This window comes from Sus scrofa, chromosome 6 (genome assembly GCF_000003025.6).
Source record: "Sus scrofa isolate TJ Tabasco breed Duroc chromosome 6, Sscrofa11.1, whole genome shotgun sequence".
Lineage (NCBI taxonomy): Eukaryota > Metazoa > Chordata > Mammalia > Artiodactyla > Suidae > Sus > Sus scrofa.
The window spans coordinates 27416252-27434647 of record NC_010448.4 but is presented as its reverse complement, the minus strand read 5'-3'; the positions used below and the strand labels follow the sequence as shown (position 1 = coordinate 27434647).

The 18396-nt window shown below is 43.9% G+C and overlaps 1 protein-coding gene across 2 annotated transcripts in view; it reads left to right on the top strand.

Moving 5' to 3' along the window:
• DYNC1LI2 (dynein cytoplasmic 1 light intermediate chain 2) overlaps positions 1 to 18173 on the top strand; it is a 29698-nt gene extending 11525 nt beyond the window's left edge. Inside the window, exons 5-13 of one of the 2 annotated variants that reach the window (XM_021093420.1) lie at positions 3507 to 3676; positions 5434 to 5527; positions 7720 to 7855; positions 10410 to 10521; positions 11291 to 11350; positions 12099 to 12140; positions 12545 to 12662; positions 13474 to 13645; positions 15224 to 18173. In XM_021093420.1, the coding sequence (XP_020949079.1) occupies positions 3507 to 3676; positions 5434 to 5527; positions 7720 to 7855; positions 10410 to 10521; positions 11291 to 11350; positions 12099 to 12140; positions 12545 to 12662; positions 13474 to 13619 (878 nt within the window). In that variant the 3' untranslated portion in view covers positions 13620 to 13645; positions 15224 to 18173. 2 annotated transcript variants of the gene reach the window in all.

Below are 18396 nucleotides of genomic sequence, written 5' to 3'. Positions count from 1 at the left end.
TCTGTGGGATCTTCTCAGAACGGTAGAACCAGTGAATAATCAGTGAGGTAGGAGGGAAAAGAAGAGGAGGAGGCTGCAGCAGTTTGGGTAGAGGGTGCTGCAGTCTCCCACCCATACCTACTCCCATCTGAAGCTACAGGGGAGCCCAGGTGTGCTGATGGCTCCTACTGAGAAATCCTGGCCCTCCCACCATCTAGAGAGAAGTTGTTCATACTGTGGTATGTATTACAGTCCTCAGTGTTTTATTGTCATTCCTTTTCACTACCTCTGCCTTCTAACTTAACTTTCTAAAATGCTGAATCATTGGAGTTCCTGTCGTGGTTCAGCAGGTTAACAACCCAACTAGAATCCATGAGGTTGCGGGTTCGATCTCTGGCCTTGCTCAGTGGGTTAAGGATCTGGCATTGCTGTGAGCTGTTGTGTAGGTCACAGGCAAGGCTCAGATCTGGTGTTGCTGTGGCTGTGGTTTAGGCTGGTACCTGCGACTCCCATTCGACCCCTAGCCTGGGAACCTCCGTACACCGCAAGTGCGGCCATAAAAAAATGCTGAATTATTAAAAACACATGTGGGAGTTCCTTGGTGGCTCAGCATGTTAAGGATCTGGTGTTGTCACTGCTGTGGCATGGGTTCGATCCCTGGCCCTGTAACTTGCACATGCCATGAATGCGGCCAAAAAAAACCACATATACATTTCCTACTGTCTTTGGATAGCCATTATTAAGTCATTCCTTCAGAGAGTGAATCATCTAACCCAGAGTTTCCCAACCATTTTCACATCATGGCATATGTAGAATACAGCACAGTTTATGTAGCATGCTAGCTAGTGCAGGTTCATGGAACAGACTGCTGGAGCTGCCCTGCCCCTGCTCACTTCGCACAGTCACTGAGCTTACCTGTAACCTGTTGTAGGCTCGGCCATGCTCACTGTCTTGGAAGCCCTGGTTGAGTGCCTCACATGAACTGGGGCAGTCATAGATATTACCCACATAGTTAAGTATTTTTTTGTAGAAGTGAAGATTTGTTAAAATGCTTTTTTTTTTTCTTTTGGTCTCTTTAGGGCCGTACCACGGCATATGGAGGGTCCCAGGCTAGGGGTCGAATTGGCGCTATAGCTGCCAGCCTACACCACAGCCACAGCAACGCAGGATCTGAGCCACAGGCAGCTCTTCTGCACACAACAGGACTTAAGGACCAAAAGGCCTTTTACTCTCAACCACAACATGCCTCTTTGTTCCCCCGGCTGGAAGTAACTTTAATTATCATGTCCTTGTTCTCTGGAACATGGTACCTAATACATGATATCTTGTTCTCTGGGACATGACATGTGACCTTGAAGCATCTAGGAAAAGGCACAGGTTTGTGGGCTTTTGTTCACTTGTCTTTTTTTTTTTTTTTTTGTCTTTTTGCCTTTTCTAGGGCCGCTCCCTCGGCATATGGAGGTTCCCAGGCTAGGGGTCTAATCAGAACCGTAGCCACCAGCCTACACCAGGGCCACAGCAACGTAAGATCCCAGCTGCATCTGCAACCTACACCACAGCTCACGGCAACGCCGGGTCCTTAACCCACTGAGCAGGGGCAGGGATCAAACCCGCAACCTCATGGTTCCGGGTTTGTTAACCACTGCCATGACAGGAACTCCGGATTCGTTAACCACTGCTCCACAAAGGGAACTCCTGTTCACTTGTCTTAACCGAGGCTATGGATCACTCTCAGCTTGAAGGCCCTCCTGTGGCATTGCCACAGGCATTACCCTTGGCCAAAGTAGTAACTGTATATGCCAGGGTTGTACCACTTACTCCTTCTTGTGTTAGGTAGGAACAGGTCTGTGACACATGTGACTCAGGATCTCCTAAAGATGAAACTTGAGTCCACAAGAGTGAGAATGATGAGGAGATGGAGGTGGTGCCGGACAAGTCCCACCTTGCTCTTTTTTTTTTTTTTTTTTTGTCTTTTTACTTTTTCTAGGGCCACTCCCGAGGCATATGGAGGTTCCTAGGCTAGGGGTCTAATCAGAGCTGTAGCCGCTGGCCTACGCCAGAGCCACAGCAGCTCGGGATCCGAGCTGCGTCTGCGACCCACACCACAGCTCACGGCAACGCCGGATCGTTAACCCACTGAGCAAGGCCAGGGATCGAACCTGCAACCTAATGGTTCCTAGGCGGGTTCGTTAACCACTGTGCCATGACAGGAACTCCCCACCTTGCTCTTTAGCATGGACATACCTCAGCTGTTGGGAGACAGCAGATTCTTGTGGAATTCAGGTGGTTTTACTATTTCTACTCCTCGAACTTTGAGGAGTTTTGTAAGCTAAAACCTATTTCTGATGGTTGCCTCTGTTGAATTAAGAAAGTGTTTGTTTTCATAATAGGAACTATTGAAACTTTAGGAGTTTTGTTTGTTGTTTTTTGTTTGTCTTTGCCACAGCATTCAATAGCGTGATGTAGAATCTTGGTTCCTAGACCAAACCAGAGATTGAACTTGGGCCACAGCCATGAAAGCACCAAATCCTAACTGTTAAGCCACCAGGAAACTCCTAGCCTTGATTTGGGATCTCAGTTCCCAGAACAGACTTGGGATTGAACCTGTGGCACAGCAGTGAAAGCCTAACAAGTCGTAACTGTTAGGCCACCAGGGAACTCCTTAGCCTTAGGAGTTTAAAAAAACCTGCTTAATTATTAAGAGTTGGATACAATGGGAGATGTCTAGGAGAATGTCTTTGCTGCTCTGGGGTTTTAATGCTCAGACTGAATATGTCACAATTAGGATTTTGCATCACCATCCCTAAATCCCTAAAATTATAGTTAAGTAGGATGTAATTAGGAAGTTTGTTAAAACTAAAGAGTTGTGTTTTGGAGACTTACAGACATGGAGAATAGACTTCTCATTGCCGGGGAGGGGGAGGGAGTGGGTTGGACTGGGAGTTTGGGGTTAGTAGATTCAAGCTATTACATTTATTTATTTATTTACTTATTGTCTTTTTACCTTTTCTAGGGCCGCTCCCATGGCATGTGGAGGTTCCCAGGCTAGCGGTTGAATTGGAGCTGTAGCTGCCGGCCTGTGTCACAGCCACAGCAATGCAGCATCTGAGCCGAGTCTGCAACCTACACCACAGCTTACGGCAATGCTGGATCCTTAACCCACTGAGCAAGGCCAGGGATCGAACCCGCAACCCATGGTTCATAGTCAGATTCGTTAACTACTGAGCCATGACTGGAACTCCAAGCTATTACATTTAGAATTGGTAAGCAATGAGGTCCTGCTGTTATATCCAGTCACTTGTGGTAGAACATGATGGAAGTTAATATGAGAAAAAGAATATATATGTATGACTCGGTCACTTGGCTATACAGCAGAAATTGACAGAACATTGTAAATCAACTATAAACTTTTTTTAAAAAATAAAAAGAATTGTGTTCTGTGCTTACTAGTTTTCTAAACCTGGCATGTGCATTTTATTATGTGTATGTGTGTATGTATAATTCTCTTTCCTTTTTTTCACTTGTAGTTATGAAAGATTTTCAAGACTATATCGAGCCTGAGGAAGGTTCTCAAGGTTCCCCACAGAGAAGAGGCCCTCTGACCTCAGGTCCTGATGAAGAAAATGTTGCCCTGCCTCTTGGTGACAATGTGCTGACTCATAACCTGGGGGTCCCCGTATTGGTAGTGTGCACAAAGGTATGTGCCAGGGATTGTAAGCTTATCTGGGTTTGGCCAGTGAACAGTCACCATTTGAAAGAAACTTTGAGAAGCTTTAGTTAGGTGTTTTCCCAAGGGATTGTTGGGTTAATTTGAGATTTATTACAGTACCTTGAATATGTCAGGATAGAAAATTTTGTCATTTAACATTGCTGCTGAAAAAACATGACATTTACTTATAGCACAGGTTAATTTCTTATTGAAGCACTGTCAAAATTTACTGAGTGAATCCACCTTGAAACTAAAGTACTTTTCTTAGGAGTTCCCGTTGTGGCTCAGCAGTAACAAACGCAGCTAATATCTGTGAGGACTTGGGTTCAGTCCCTGGCCCTGCTCAGTGGGTTAAGGCTCTGGTGTTGTTATGAGCTGTAGTGTAGGTTGCAGACGTGGCTCGGATCCCATGTTGCTGTGGCTGTGGTGTAGGCCGACAGCTGCAGCTCTGATTCGACTCCTGGCCTGGCAATTTCCATGTGCCGCAGGTGCAGTTCTAAAAAAAATACATAAGTAAATAAAAGTACTTTTCTTAAAGCTGTGTAAACCAGTTCATTTAGCTCAAACTAGAGGTAAAAAAGTAACTCAGAAAAGCAGAGTTCTTTTGGCCTCTAAAGTCTCTGACGAGGTTATTTTCAGAAAGGAACATAATAATACTAGAAAAGAAGGAACAGGGGACTCTAGATTTGTAAAATATTGAGGTGGGAATAGAAATTCAGGGTAGTTACATAGAAAGTTGTGTCTCTTAGAAATGAAAAAGAAATTGCTTTAAAAACATTTTATGGGAGTTCCCGTCGTGGCGCAGTGGTTAACGAATCCGACTAGGAACCATGAGGTTGCAGGTTCAGTCCCTGCCCTTGCTCAGTGGGTTAACGATCCAGCATTGCCGTGAGCTGTGGTGTAGGTTGCAGATGCGGCTCGGATCCCGCGTTGCTGTGGCTTTGGCATAGGCCGGAGGTCACAGCTCCGATTCAACCCCTAGCCTGGGAACCTCCATATGCCGAGGGAGCGGCCCTAGAAAAGGCAAAAAGACAAAAAAAAAAAAAAAAAAAAATTTTACGTTTCAAAAATTCTTTAATCCTAATCAGAGCCACTAGGTTGCCCAACCACAGCATGTGCCTTCACTTTGTGTTCTGTGAGAATGGAGTCCTGTGGAGTATGCCGTGCCCAGCTGTGTCCATTGGGCCCATTTCCCAATGTGACTTCGTTTGATTCTTAGAACAGCTGTCAGGTGATCAGGGCTGTTATAGTCCCACTTTACAGATATGGAAACCGAGGCCTAGACTGAAGGAAGATCTCCAGTTGCTTTTCGTAACTTCCATATTTATATAATTAATGTTTGGATTTTGGGCTATGGCTGCCATCTTTGGAGCTATGATATTTTCATTCTTTTTTTTTTTTTTTTTTTTTTTGCCTTTTCTAGGGCCGCATTCGGAGCATATGGAGATTCCCAGGCTAGGGGTCTAATCAGAGCTGTTGCTGCCGGTCTACAACAGAGCCACAGCAACGCGGTATCCGAGCCGCATTTGTAACCTACACCACAGCTCATGGCAACGCTGTATTCTTAACTCACTGAGCGAGACCAGAGATTAAACCCGCCACCTCATGGTTCCTTGTCGGATTCATTAACCACTACGCCATGACAGAACTCCTGTGATACTTTATTTCTGAAGAAGGCAGTGTTCCCATCTTCTTTAGGCAAAGAGGCAAAAAGATGACTCAGTCTCTTTCTTTCTTCCCTGCAGTGTGATGCAGTGAGTGTCCTGGAGAAGGAGCATGATTACAGGGACGAGCACTTTGACTTCATCCAGTCACACCTACGGAGGTTCTGCCTCCAGTGTATCCTTGGGGCGCTGTGTTGGGGCCCAGGGTCACAGGCTCCCCTCTGTGTGTGCTAATCCAGGCTTTCTCCAAATGCGGCATCCTCAAAGACATAAAGTATTGGGAGCTCCCTGGTGGTCCAGTTGTTACAATTCGGCACTTTCACTGCTGTGGCTCAGGTTCAATTTCTGATCTGGGAATTTAGATCCCACATCAAGCTGCTGCACACTACCACCAACAAAAACAGATATATATATATATATATATATATATATATATATATATATATATATATATAACTTCCTGAATGCAGTCTTCTGCTAGGGAGAAATTGCATTTGTCTTTTTACTTTTTTAATTTTTACCGTGTTGGAATTTGAGGCCTAATAATTTGTGACTATTTTTGATTACCATTTACTTATTTATTGCATTTTCGGGCCACATATGCAGCATATGGAAGTTCCAGGGTAGAGGTCAAATCAGAGGTTCAACTGGGAGCCGATGCCTCAGCCACAGCAACATAGGATCCAAGCCATGTCTGTGACCTACACCACAGCTCTTAGGAGTGTTAGATCCCTGACCCACTGAGCGAGGCCAGGGATCAAACCTGCATCTTCATGGATAGTAGTAGGATTCACTGCTGCTGAGCTATATTGGGAACTCGATTACTTTTTATTTTTAATACTCTACACTTGATAGGCTTTCCTGTTAAGAAGAAAGCCAGGAGTTCCCCTTGTGGCACAGTGGAAATGAATCCGGCTAGTATCCGTGAGGACACAGGTTCGATACCTGGCCTTGTTCAGTGGGTTAAGGATCGGGCATTGCTGTTAGCTGTAGTGTGGGTCACAGATGCAGCTCAGATCCTGTATTGCTGTGGCTGTGGCATAGGCTGGCAGCTGTAGCTCCAATTCAACCCTTAACCTGGAAACTTCATATGCCACACTTGTGGCCCTAAAAAGAAAAACAAAAACAAAAAACGAAGAAGCCGTTATGTGATAATTTTTCATTACCAAATTTTATTGTCTTGGATTTTTTTTTTTTTTTTTTTTTTTTTTTTTTTTTTTTGTCTTTTGAGGGCCGCACCTATGGCATATGGAAATTCCCAGGCTAGGAGTCCATCAGAGCTGCAGCTGCCAGCCTACACCACCGCCATAGCAATGCCAGATCCAAGCTGCACCTGCATCCTACACCACAGCTCATGGCAACACCAGATCCTTAACCCAAAGAGCAAGGCCAGGGATCAAACCCACATCTTCATGGATACTAGTCGAGGAGCCATGACGGAACTCCGGAAATATTTTTAAACTTTTTTTTGTAGAAAAGATTAGTTACATGATTGATTGATTGCTCTTTTTAGGGCTGCACCTGGCATATGGAGATTCCCAGGCTAGGGGTCTAATCAGAGCTATAGCTGCCAGTCTAAGCCACAGCCAAAGCAATGCCAGATCCCATCTGCATCTGCCACCAGCCATGTCTTGCAGCAGTGATGGATCCTTAATCCACTGAGTGAGGCCAGGGCTTGAACCTGTATCCTCATGAATACTACTCAGGCTTTTAATCTGCTGAGACAAAATGGGAACTCCCAGGATATGTTTTAGATGCTACAGGATCTCCTATGTGTTTATGTTTTGTTATGTTTTGTCTTTCCATGAGAGAGATGCTGTGTCAGCAGCTTTTTGAATTTGTTTCTATAAAAATCCAATAGCAGTTGGTGCCTTCGTCCCACACCCTGGGTGGAGGAGAAAAAGGATGGCTCCCACTACTTCCTTGGGGCCCTTTGGCTTGTCTAGCTCAGTGGCAGGTGCCACTAACACCTAGCTACCCATTTCTCATAAAAGGTGTGCTTGACTTAAGCATGTGTGAGCATCTCTCTGGGAAAGAATCTGTATAGGTTGGATATGCTGAGGGTTTCCCAGGACTAGCCTCAGACCCATCAGGTTGACTGCTAGGAAAGCAGTCTGATGGGCAGAAGACAACAGTTCACATGTTAAAAAATGAACTACATGGCCTGCTATCACATGCTTTACGCTTTTAACCTGGTTCATCTGTTGCTATTACCTTTTTCATTTTTAAAACTTTTAACACTTTCTGTTAATCATGTATTAATTAAAAACTGAACAACCCATGACTAGTACTTTGAGGATTGTGCTTGTATGTGTTTGCCTTTTTCTCCCCTGCAATGAATTGGTTTTCCTTAAGCAGATTGATTAGATGGAGCGGCCTTGATTTACACATCAGTGAAGGAAGAGAAAAACCTCGACTTGTTGTATAAGTACATTGTTCATAAAACATACGGTTTCCACTTTACCACGCCTGCCTTAGTTGTGGAAAAGGAAGCAGTTTTTATGTGAGTTCTTTATAGGTGATGCTTTCAAACTCTTCTTCCTTTTTTTGTACCCCAAGGCGTACGGGGTTCCCTGACCAGGAATCAGATCCGAGCCACAGTTCTCACCTATGCCACAGCTGTGGCAATGCTGGATCATTTAATCCACTGTGCTGGGCCAGGGATTGAACCTGCGTCCCGGCACTGCAGATATGCCACCAATCCCTTTGCACCATGTTGGGAACTCTTGTCAGATGCTTCTTTTTATGGTACATTTGCTCTTTACATTTTATCCTTCCAAGTAAGATGCCTCTGTCTCTGTCTTATGCAGCCAGCTTTCTCCTGCCCTGGGGCAAAATGCTTGGGGCTAGACCTCATAGGTACACCCTCCTTCCTTGCTCTGCTCCTTTCCAGATTACTTGCCATTCTACGTCCAGTCTGAGGGAAGTGGGTGGAGTGAGGTCAGGGGTGCTGTCTTTTTTCTCTGAGAGCAAGTTGCCAAAACATTTTTGCCACTTATAATCAACTCAGGTAAAGATACTGGCTGAGGGAGGGAGTTGAAGTATAGAGAATGGGTGCTTTGGGGATCCTGAATATTTTCTGTTGAATCATCTGGTTTATTGGCATCCATTGGCAGGGATTACTGCACCCACCCTGGTGCCCCATCAGCTTGGATTTTAGTTGTACTGAACATTCTTTGTGTTTCTGGCATTTCATATTTTGCGAGCCACTGGGGCTATTTGTCCTGGGCAGAGACTTGTATACTTATTTGCCGGAATTTGCGTCATTCTCTTACAGGAGGATGACGAGTGTTATGGGTGTATAAATAAATGTTGAAGCTGTGGTCACTAAGATGTCTTGTGCTAGTAGATCAGTGTTTTCAGGCTTAAATAGCTTTTTTTTCTTTTTTTTTTTTTTTTTTTTTTTTTTTTTTTTTTCCGCTTTTTGGGGCCGCACCCTCAACATATGGAAGTTCGAGAGCTAGGGGTTGAATTGGAGCAGTAGCTGCTGGCCTACGCCACAGCCACAGCAACGCTGGATCCTTAACCCACTGAGCAAGGCCAGGGATCGAACCCGCATCCTCATGGATACTAGTTGGGTTCATAATGCACTGAGCCACAACAGGAACTCCTTAGATGTCCTCTTGACTTAAAAAAGAATTATAGTTCATTCGACAAATACTGAGCACCTCCTAGGTGACCAGGTTCTGTGCTGAGGACACAGAAATGAATGAGCTATGGTCCCTGCACATGGCATTGTAAGGGACACACACAGGCAAGAAGGGGTAGGACAGTAATGGGATAGGAGGGGCAGTGTGGCAGGGAGACCAGAGGGGTGGTGCTGGAAGGAGAAATGGTGCGTGTGCCAGACAGGCCAGCAGGAATGGAAGGGCGGGAGGGACAGTCTGCAAGGAGGCTGAAGGTGTGAAAGCCAAGAGCTCTTAGAGGACTGAAGAGGAGAGCCTCACTGGAAAAGGGCAGTTTCCAGACAGCAGGCTTAGAGACTTGGACTGATCTTAGAGAATTGTTGAGCGTGATCAGGCTGACACCAAACCTGCAAGCTTTCAGTGAGTGCTGTGCTTTTGGAGTCAGTCAGTACCCAAGTTACATGTGATCCTGAGGAGGAAGAGCTGGTGGGGTTCAGGGCTGGTCTGGAGTGGTGAAGAAGCTCAAAGCTTCTGAAGGTGACATGGGTCAGGACAGTATTTTGACCATGCTCTGTCCTTTTGCACCTTTGGTCCTATTGGTAGTTGCCTGTTGGGGAACCAGTGAAGTCAGCAGAGCCATTTGGGTGGAGCTCCCTGGCTGAGTACCTTCTTGGTTATAGAGCTATGGTTCAGGAGTTGGAGTATGAAAGGCCTATGAGAACAATTGGTTACCATCTTTTAGAGCTTCTAAAATTCAAAACTATACCACGTCGAGCATTTTACAGTTGCTCCTTACTCTGGGCTGTTGCTTAACTTAATGGAACCTGGTGCCATTCTCCCCTGCAGTGTCAAGCTGGGCAGCATCCAGGTAGGATCCTTAAGAACTTGTGTCCTTCTGGTTTGAGGCCCAGGGTGGGTCTTACTACCCACCCTCAGCTCCAGGGCACATATTCCCACATCAGTAAAATTAACCAATTCATAAGAAAACTTATCAGGAAGAGGAGTTTTCAGAGAAACAGCTCACAGGGGTGCCTCTATGCCAAAGCCCAAGAGAAACCATCCCATCTTGAGCTCTGTCCTCTGTGCAGCTCTGTATTCTCCACTCTGTTAGAACAGGGTCCTATTATGTCCTTGTTCTTCTGGGTGGAGTTGTGGAAAAGCTCTGAACACTTCCTGTGGGTCAGCGTGTATACTCAGTAGGATCTCACTTTGGCTCCTTCAGTCTGTGAACTCAGTATGGAGCAGGACCTGCAAGGTTGAGCTGATGGACTGTACCTGCAGGGAATAGTGGCTTGTCTGCCAAAAGGTACAAGCCAGTCCAAGCAACTAGAGACCAGATACTGTGGTAAAGGATGTCATTCTAGAGTGGGCTGAGTATTCTGTAAGGCAGTCCCAGGAAAAGCAAGTCAATCCCTATCTCTTTGCCTTTAGACCTGCAGGCTGGGACAATGAAAAGAAAATAGCTATTTTACATGAAAATTTCACAACTGTGAAACCAGAAGATGCATATGAAGACTTTATTGTGAAACCTCCTGTGAGAAAGGTACCCAAATCAATCACTTTAATAGGAGTTGTAAGTCGGGGTTTTTTTGTTTTGGGGGGTGGGGGTTGCCTTTTTTTTTTTTTTTTTTTTTACGGCTGCACCCAGGGCATACGGAAGTTCCCACGCTAGGGATTGAATCAAAGCCATAGCCAGCCCACGCTACAACCACAGCAATGGTAGATCTGCAGATCAGCCGTGTCTGCAGCTTACACCATAGCTCACGGGAACACCAGATCCTTAACCCAGGGCCAGGGATTGAACCCATATCCTCATGGGTACTAGTCAGGTTGTTTCCGATGCACCCCAGCAGGAACTCCCTAGGAGTTGTAGGTGTTTTTAATGGGAAAAGAAATAAGTCATACAATTGAAACATGGGGGGGGGTAAAAAATAATCCAAGAACTTTAAAGAAAGTCTTTAGATTAAATCTGGTGTTAGGTAAATGGCTTCAGGCGGTGGAGCATGAATGATGGAGAGCCCCTGGATTACTGTTAATAGATCCTCCTTGCTCCTGTGAGCTCCTACAGACCATGATCTGGGAGGTTGGTATTGTTTAGAACCTTACCAGACTGAAAAATGTCATTTGGCTACATGCCAACCCTGATCTTGGAACAGGATCTTTGCCAGGCTAGAAAAACTTAATTCTCCACAGTGACTCCCCAAACCCGTGTTGAGACACAAGCCCATGATTCTCCTTTCAGTGTGAACTTTGGCAGTTAGGGTGTTCTTGGCCGGTGACCACAGTCAAGTGTGTGTTGCTTCACTTCACAGCTAGTCCACGACAAAGAGTTGGCAGCTGAGGATGAGCAGGTGTTCCTAATGAAGCAACAGGTAAGACCAGTGAGGCCAGAGCAGAGCCCTTCTCGTGAGTGAAATGCCAGGTCCTAGGGCGAGGTTGGGGTACCACAGAGAGCTTTTGGGGACAAAGGATTGCTCTCACTTCTCCTGGTTCCCTCCTTTTTCTAGGATTGGTACTGAATAGGAGATCCCTGAGAGGATCCCCTGCCTGCTTGGCAGATTCTCCTACAGTGGTAGCCTTAGCAGTGTCTTAAGTACTCGATCTCTCTGGAAATTTACGGGTTTTGGCATAGTGTTTTCCATGTTGACAGTTTGCCTACTATATGCCCTGACCTCCCTTCCATTATTTCCCATTGCCCCACACAACCCTGTCTGTCAAGGCAAGTGAGCTGATGCACACATTGTTTGTGTGGGTGAGGAGAGTAACTTCCGAGGCTGACAGTTGAGAGTGCAGACCCAGTCGCACTTCGCTGTTGCACTAAAGACTCCTGTTTGACAAGTCACAGATGAGCAGGGATTGCTGATGGTTCTCTTGCCAACTTTTCCTCCTGTCTGAGCTCTCCATGCTTCTTTAGCTTCAGAACTGGTTACTGGGCAGCTTTTTTTTTTTTCCCCCCATCATACACCAAACTGGTTGAAATTTTTTGCATTTATAGTGTAGAATCTATGACTTGGTTGTTACTAACTGTGCCCTCTAGTGGGATGCTCAGAAGTAAGTATTTCTCTAGACCTTCGGTGTACTCTGCCTTGGTTAATGGCTGGTATATCCCTCTCTTTGCAGTCACTCCTTGCCAAGCAGCCAGCCACGCCCACAAGAGCCTCCGTGAGTACCTGAAACTAAACAGGGTCAAGGGCTAATGTTATGGGTTTCTTCAAACTTTCTATCGTTATTCATGAGAGCTTATGTTTGTATGGGCTTTTGTATTTTCAGAAGGAATTTGGTCTCCCTAAACGCCCAGGGCCAGGAACATGATAGGAACTCAGGAAATGTCTGATGAGAGAGTACAGCTCTGGGAGTTAAAGTGAACAGGCTTTGTTATCTTGATATCTCTTCTCTCAGGAGAAATTGGGATCTAAAAGGGATTGAGCTGAGCACAAACTCCTGTTCCTGCCACCCTTCTCTCTAGACTGTGAAAAATACCCTGCAGAAGCATGTCTTCATTTTTGGAGTATCTATTTTCTGTTATTTTTATGCCTGTGTGTGACTTGGGCTGGTTTTGGACTTAGGAATCCCCTGCAAGAGGACCCTCTGGCTCTCCAAGAACCCAGGGCCGGGGAGGGCCAGCCAGTGTGCCTAGTGCCTCCCCAGGCACGTCAGTCAAGAAGCCGGACCCAAACATCAAAAGTATGTATCCTCTCTCTTGGGAGAGTGGTTTAGTCCTGGGCCTCATTCCTGCTTTAGCGGCTGTTTAGCTGGATTTAGAAAGTGGAGAGTCACAGCAGCTGAGCTGTTTTCCCCAGGAAGGTCTCTTTCCACTTCCTCTCTCTTAGAGAGAGGGACCCCTATGGTTGGCAGAGATCAGGGCCTATTCCTTTCTTGGAATTGGGGCCCTTGCATCTGGCTTTGTATAAGACTTTGGTTAGGCCTCTCTGTATTCAGAGAAGAATACAGCGTAAGAAGTCACTTTAAAATGTGTATTTTTAGTTCTCAGTTATGTTTCTCATTAAGATTACATTATTACCATTTATGAATTGTCATTATTTTGTCACGCTCAATTACTTACTAGTTTAAGTAGCCCATAGCCAAGTGACTTACTACCCAAAGATGCTGGCTGCAGTAAAACCCTCAAAATTGTATTTAATTCTTGCATGTTCAGTAACTGTCTTCCATTCTGAATGAGAACTTTTCACAGCAGCTTTGTAATGTTATGGGCTTATGAAACTTTGCGAACACTGCTTCATGGACAGGAGATGATGTGAAACACAAGTTATCTATCATGCCTCTGAACAGGTGGGAAACCTAAACGGGTTTCCATTTATTAATTATGCTAACATGTAATTCGCCTAAGCAGTGGTAGGACATAACACTTAGTCAGTGCATGTGCTTAGCATACTAGGAAGCCACAAATGGATAATTCCAAACTGAAAAGTAGTTTGCTGTTGTTTTATTGAGTCATCCAGTTTGTATGATTCTTTTTTACTTAATGTTTCCCCAGATAATGCAGCAAGTGAAGGGGTGTTGGCCAGCTTCTTCAACAGTCTGTTGAGTAAAAAAACAGGCTCACCTGGAAGCCCTGGTGCTGGTGGCGTGCAGAGCACAGCTAAGAAGTCAGGTACTGAAGGGCCCCCAGAAGACTTCTGACCCTTGTGGTCAAGGGGTGCTGCAAGGTGGGATGGCAGACAGGAGTGTCTGCTTTCACTTGACCTTTAGACCCTCGATGTTCTGAACAGGTTTCCCCTTTATACGGAGCAGTATATTATATAGGAGCATTACCTTATTAGTGTGCTTGTTCCCTTGGCACAATGAAGGGGGGATTTAGATATATTCAAGTTCTTAGGAACTGACTGTTTGATGATTTGAGGTAGATCCTAAACCATACATGCCCCTAGAGAAGCTCTTCTATTGGAAGTCATGGTCTAGAGTGTGATATTTTATTCTATTTCATTTTCTGTGTTGCTCTGTAAGGATTTTGTTCACTCAGCTACTCCTGGTCTTTCACGAGCTGCCTGTGAACCTTCACTGTTTCACTGGGAAATTGTCATTTTCTCCTCCATGAAGCTCCCCGCCTTGTCACACATACACCTCTCTGTAGCAGCCCATCCGTCTGTTCTTCCATCTGGGCAGGTGGGGCAGTTCTACATCCTGGAGGTCCCTGAAACAAAAGAACCAACCAAGTTCCTTGGGAATTACACATTTTCTCAGGAAGCTTGAGGCCATTTCAAAAGGGTTTTAGTTTTCCATTGGCTATAAGGAATGTTAATACAGTGTTTTTCCTAATTGGTATTTTCCGATCAAAGGAGGCCCTCAGGAAATCTCTCCATCCTTAGGTCGACCTGGGCCTTCAAGGGCTCTTGAGTGCTAGGAGACTTAGAGTCTGGTCTGGTCTGGTGGCCCAGACTGTAAACTGGTATTCCCTGGGAGGAAATAGGGGTCGTTTCTAGGGCACACTTAGTATTAGACGACAAAAAACATGTGCACCAGCTTTGTGCAAAGTTGAAATGGCCAGCCTTCATCTTACTGAAATACAGTGTTTCCAGGATGTCCATGTGAGTTGTGATTAGAAGCAAAACACAAACATCTGTGTTTCTGAGGCATAGAAGGTTTGCTGCATGCCAGAAACTCCAGTACCACCTCTAGGAAGTTGATGATGAGAGCACGTAAGGTTGGGGTTGGGTCGTGAGAGGGTTTTTAGGAAGGCTTTTGTGTTTGGTACAAAAGCATCCTCAGGCAGGGGGCAGTAATGCAGTCAGGGAGCACAGACGTGACATTTAGAATTTAGAAGGGCTGAGTTGGAGTCTGTCTTCCTTATAATCATTGCAATGAAAAAAGGCTTTCCTCATTCTCTTTTTTTTTTTTTTTTTTAATCTTTTTAGGGCCATACCCACTGCACATGGAGGTTCCCAGGCTAGAGGTCGAATCAGAGCTATAGCTGCTGGCCTATGCCACAGCTACAGCAACAGCAATACCAGATCCGAGCCATGTCTGTGACCTACACCACAGCTCACGGCAATGCCTGATCCTTAATCCACTGAGCGAAGCCAGGGATTGAACCTGCGTCCTCATGGATACTAGTCAGATTTCTTTCTGCTGAGCCATGACAGGAACGCCAGGCTTTCCTCATTCTTATCAAGGTTATTATCACCACAAATGACTATAGAAGTCTGAATAATTTTAAATGTTTCTTTGAAATAATTCTCATCTCATCATTCCTGTTTTTTGGGTTTTTTTTTTTTTTTTCTCTTAAGGACAAAAGACTGTGTTGACAAATGTTCAGGAAGAACTGGATAGAATGACTCGAAAACCAGACTCCATGGTAACAAACTCTTCAACAGAAAATGAAGCCTGATCCTCCTTAAAAAGTGCATATGTAAAATGACCAAATAACTATGTATATTGATCTGCTCTAAGACCAGGATTTTTCTGATATGGCACATGCTATCAGTTTTTTGGGGCAGGGGAGATGAACTTAAAAAAAAAAATACTTCATTGGCTTGTCTGAGTGTGAAATGCACATTTAGAAAGGTTATGTGTCAGACCCCTTTGTGAAGGATAACCCTTGGACTCTCAGGCATGTGGCTCTCTTGTGGGCAGCAAGTTCAGCTGGGCTTCTTGAGGCGAGGAAGATGGATGGAGAGAAAGAGGGCCCGCTTCCTCTCAGGATGGAGCAAATGAGACCAGGAAGTCATTGATGGTGGCTAGTGTGACCAGTTGCATGTTAACAGATTCACTTGTTCATGGGAAGCAGACTAAGTAGCAGAAAGTCCAGGAAAGAGAAAGACTGAAAGGAGGAAAGAGAGAAGTGTTGATGGGGGAGCTGAACGTTGCAGGAGTGGAAGAGGAGATAAGCAGTGTTAGTAAATACCGTGTGTTCAGTAGAAATTGAATAATCATTTTTAAGACTTAAAATCAGAAGCATTTCCAAACTAAAAACTAAGCAAAATGGGAATTGGACTTGCTGTAAATGCATTTTTAACTTATGAAAGAAAGTTTGGGGGGCGTCCCTGAGTCAGGTGGAGCTGATGTTGGGGGTGGGAAGGATGACAGCAGCCCAGGACTCATGTGCTTGGCCCAGGCCATGTCCTCAGTGAGAGGTGTTGGGCTCCACGCATGTGCATCGTGGGGTAGTCAGTCAACATGGGGTGTGTTTAAAGTCAGCAGTTACAAAATTAGTTTACTTCGAATTGTGTTTTCTAAATAGCTTCTGCTTTTTTTTTTTTTTTTTAATTTAATTTTTTTTTAAACTACCACAGGCTGGCCTACTAGTAGAGAATGGGTGACCAACCTCTCATTTTACCTTAATGCAGTGCTCTACAGAACGTTCGAGGGAGGTTTTTGATGTAACTGCACTCTGATTAATTGGCTTACACCAATCCCTGCCTTACGGTCAGTGGAAACCTTCGTGAAGTTCCATTGATGTGAAAGGGCCTTGTCCTAGCTCCCTGGTCTGATCAGTGCTATCAGATGAACAAATAAGTGTGAATGTTTTATATTGAAAATGGAAATGATACATTTCTCTTGTTTTATGTTTTTCATGAGCTGTAGCATTTTTTTCTTATGGAAATAAGTGTTTCAGATGTCTCCATTTAGGGCAGATTCATGTACATTGTCATGTCATACCACCATCCTAGACGTGACTTCTGTGGATTTGAAATGGCACTTTTAATTTTATATATGACACAAAACATTGAAATGTAAACACTACCATTAATTTAATGTATAAAACATTTGTTGTCAAACCAAGGGAAAAGCCACAGTTCACTTATGTGGAGTTTACTTTTTTTTTTATATGAATGTTTGTTGTACTGTGTCTGAGTATAACTTCCCTAATGTCATTACTTTTACATACCAGATCTAACTGACCACTAACAGTACTGGGCATAACTTACTATCCTATGTTACATAACAAAACTCTAAGACTGTCTTGAATTGCTTTTTTGTAAAGGTCTGAACACTGTTAAGGAGAAAGCTGAGTATTTACTTGCCTTTCTGATGAACATAAAAATGTGTTTTTTATGCCAGTTTTATTGTTGAAAATACATACCCCCTTAAAAAAATTTTTTTTAAATGTATTGTGGCTTTCAATTACCAGATTGTCCAGGTAATGACAGTAAATTGACGTGAAGTAATAGTTGTGATATAATGACCAATAGATGCCAAACAGCTTGTGGCCACACTCATGATGGGGTCACTTAATCCCTCTGTAGCAGCTGTCAAGGGTGGCAGGCACAAAAAGAGTGACCTTAGAAATAAGAGTTCTTCAAAAGGCACATGCCTGTGAGGGATACAATGTGATTTTAAATTTTAATGCAAAACTCTACTTTCTGTTTATTTTTTTATCATTTAAACTGATAAGCACTTTTTGTGTCAATATAAAATGTTCTAAAACCGAAGAAATGCTAAGACACCTGTCTTGTGAAGGAAGACACATGTGTCTCTCCTGACGAGTGGATTCTCCTAGGATCAGAAGAAACTGAGGCATAGTGTCATGTGCTCAGTAGTTGCCAAAGTCTACCAACTTTGGGGAGCTGCAGGGTTCTCTTTAGGGGGGTGGGAGGAGGGGACATATTTTTGGTTATTTGGGGGTTTTCAAGCATTGGAACCAAAGGCCAAACAATAAACAGCCTTTACTTTTTAAAGTAAAATTCATTTTATTTGCAGAATACACTTGTATGGTAGACTATTAAAGATAATTTTATGACTGTTTTTACACGTTATAGTGGTTACATCTGCTGTTTGTCTTTAAAATAGAAAAATCAAAGAAATAAACCCAATCTTGAAGATATGGCCACAATAAAGGCCATGAATTGGTCTTTCATAAAAATGCAACGGGTATGCTGCTAGAATTATTTAATTTTGTTTGCACTTTTTTTTTTTTTGATTGGCATTTTTAAACCAGTATTTAAACTGAAGATGTGTTTTATTAGTTTAACAAAGTTGAAGGTGACTGCTCTGTACATCATGACCTTAACAATGTTGATGCTGTAAGTGAAAGTTCACTGTTGTCTCTATACTAAGTTTATTGGTGTTTTTAACTTAAAATTAGGACTACAGATTATTTCCCCACCAGCCTTAGTCCAGGGGTGTGGCTCTGTCCGGATGCAGTATGCAGTCATGTGGAACCTTGCTTTCTAGTGCTGGAAAAGAAGATGTCTCTAATTACTGGCTTCAATAAACATGAATCCAGACTGCTTACAATTTTTGGTGGCTTTCTTTATGATAAATCATCCCACTGGAGATAACATTAAATTACCTGCTAATCATATAGGGTATCTTCCATGTAGCTAAAAATGTACACCTCTCGCTTGAAATTATTAGGAATTCTGTTAAAGAAAAAGCATTCAAAGCCATATTTTGAGCTATGTGGAGTTCCAGGCTATAGATAAAATTTAAGAGGTGAGTAGTTCATCATTTTTTCTGG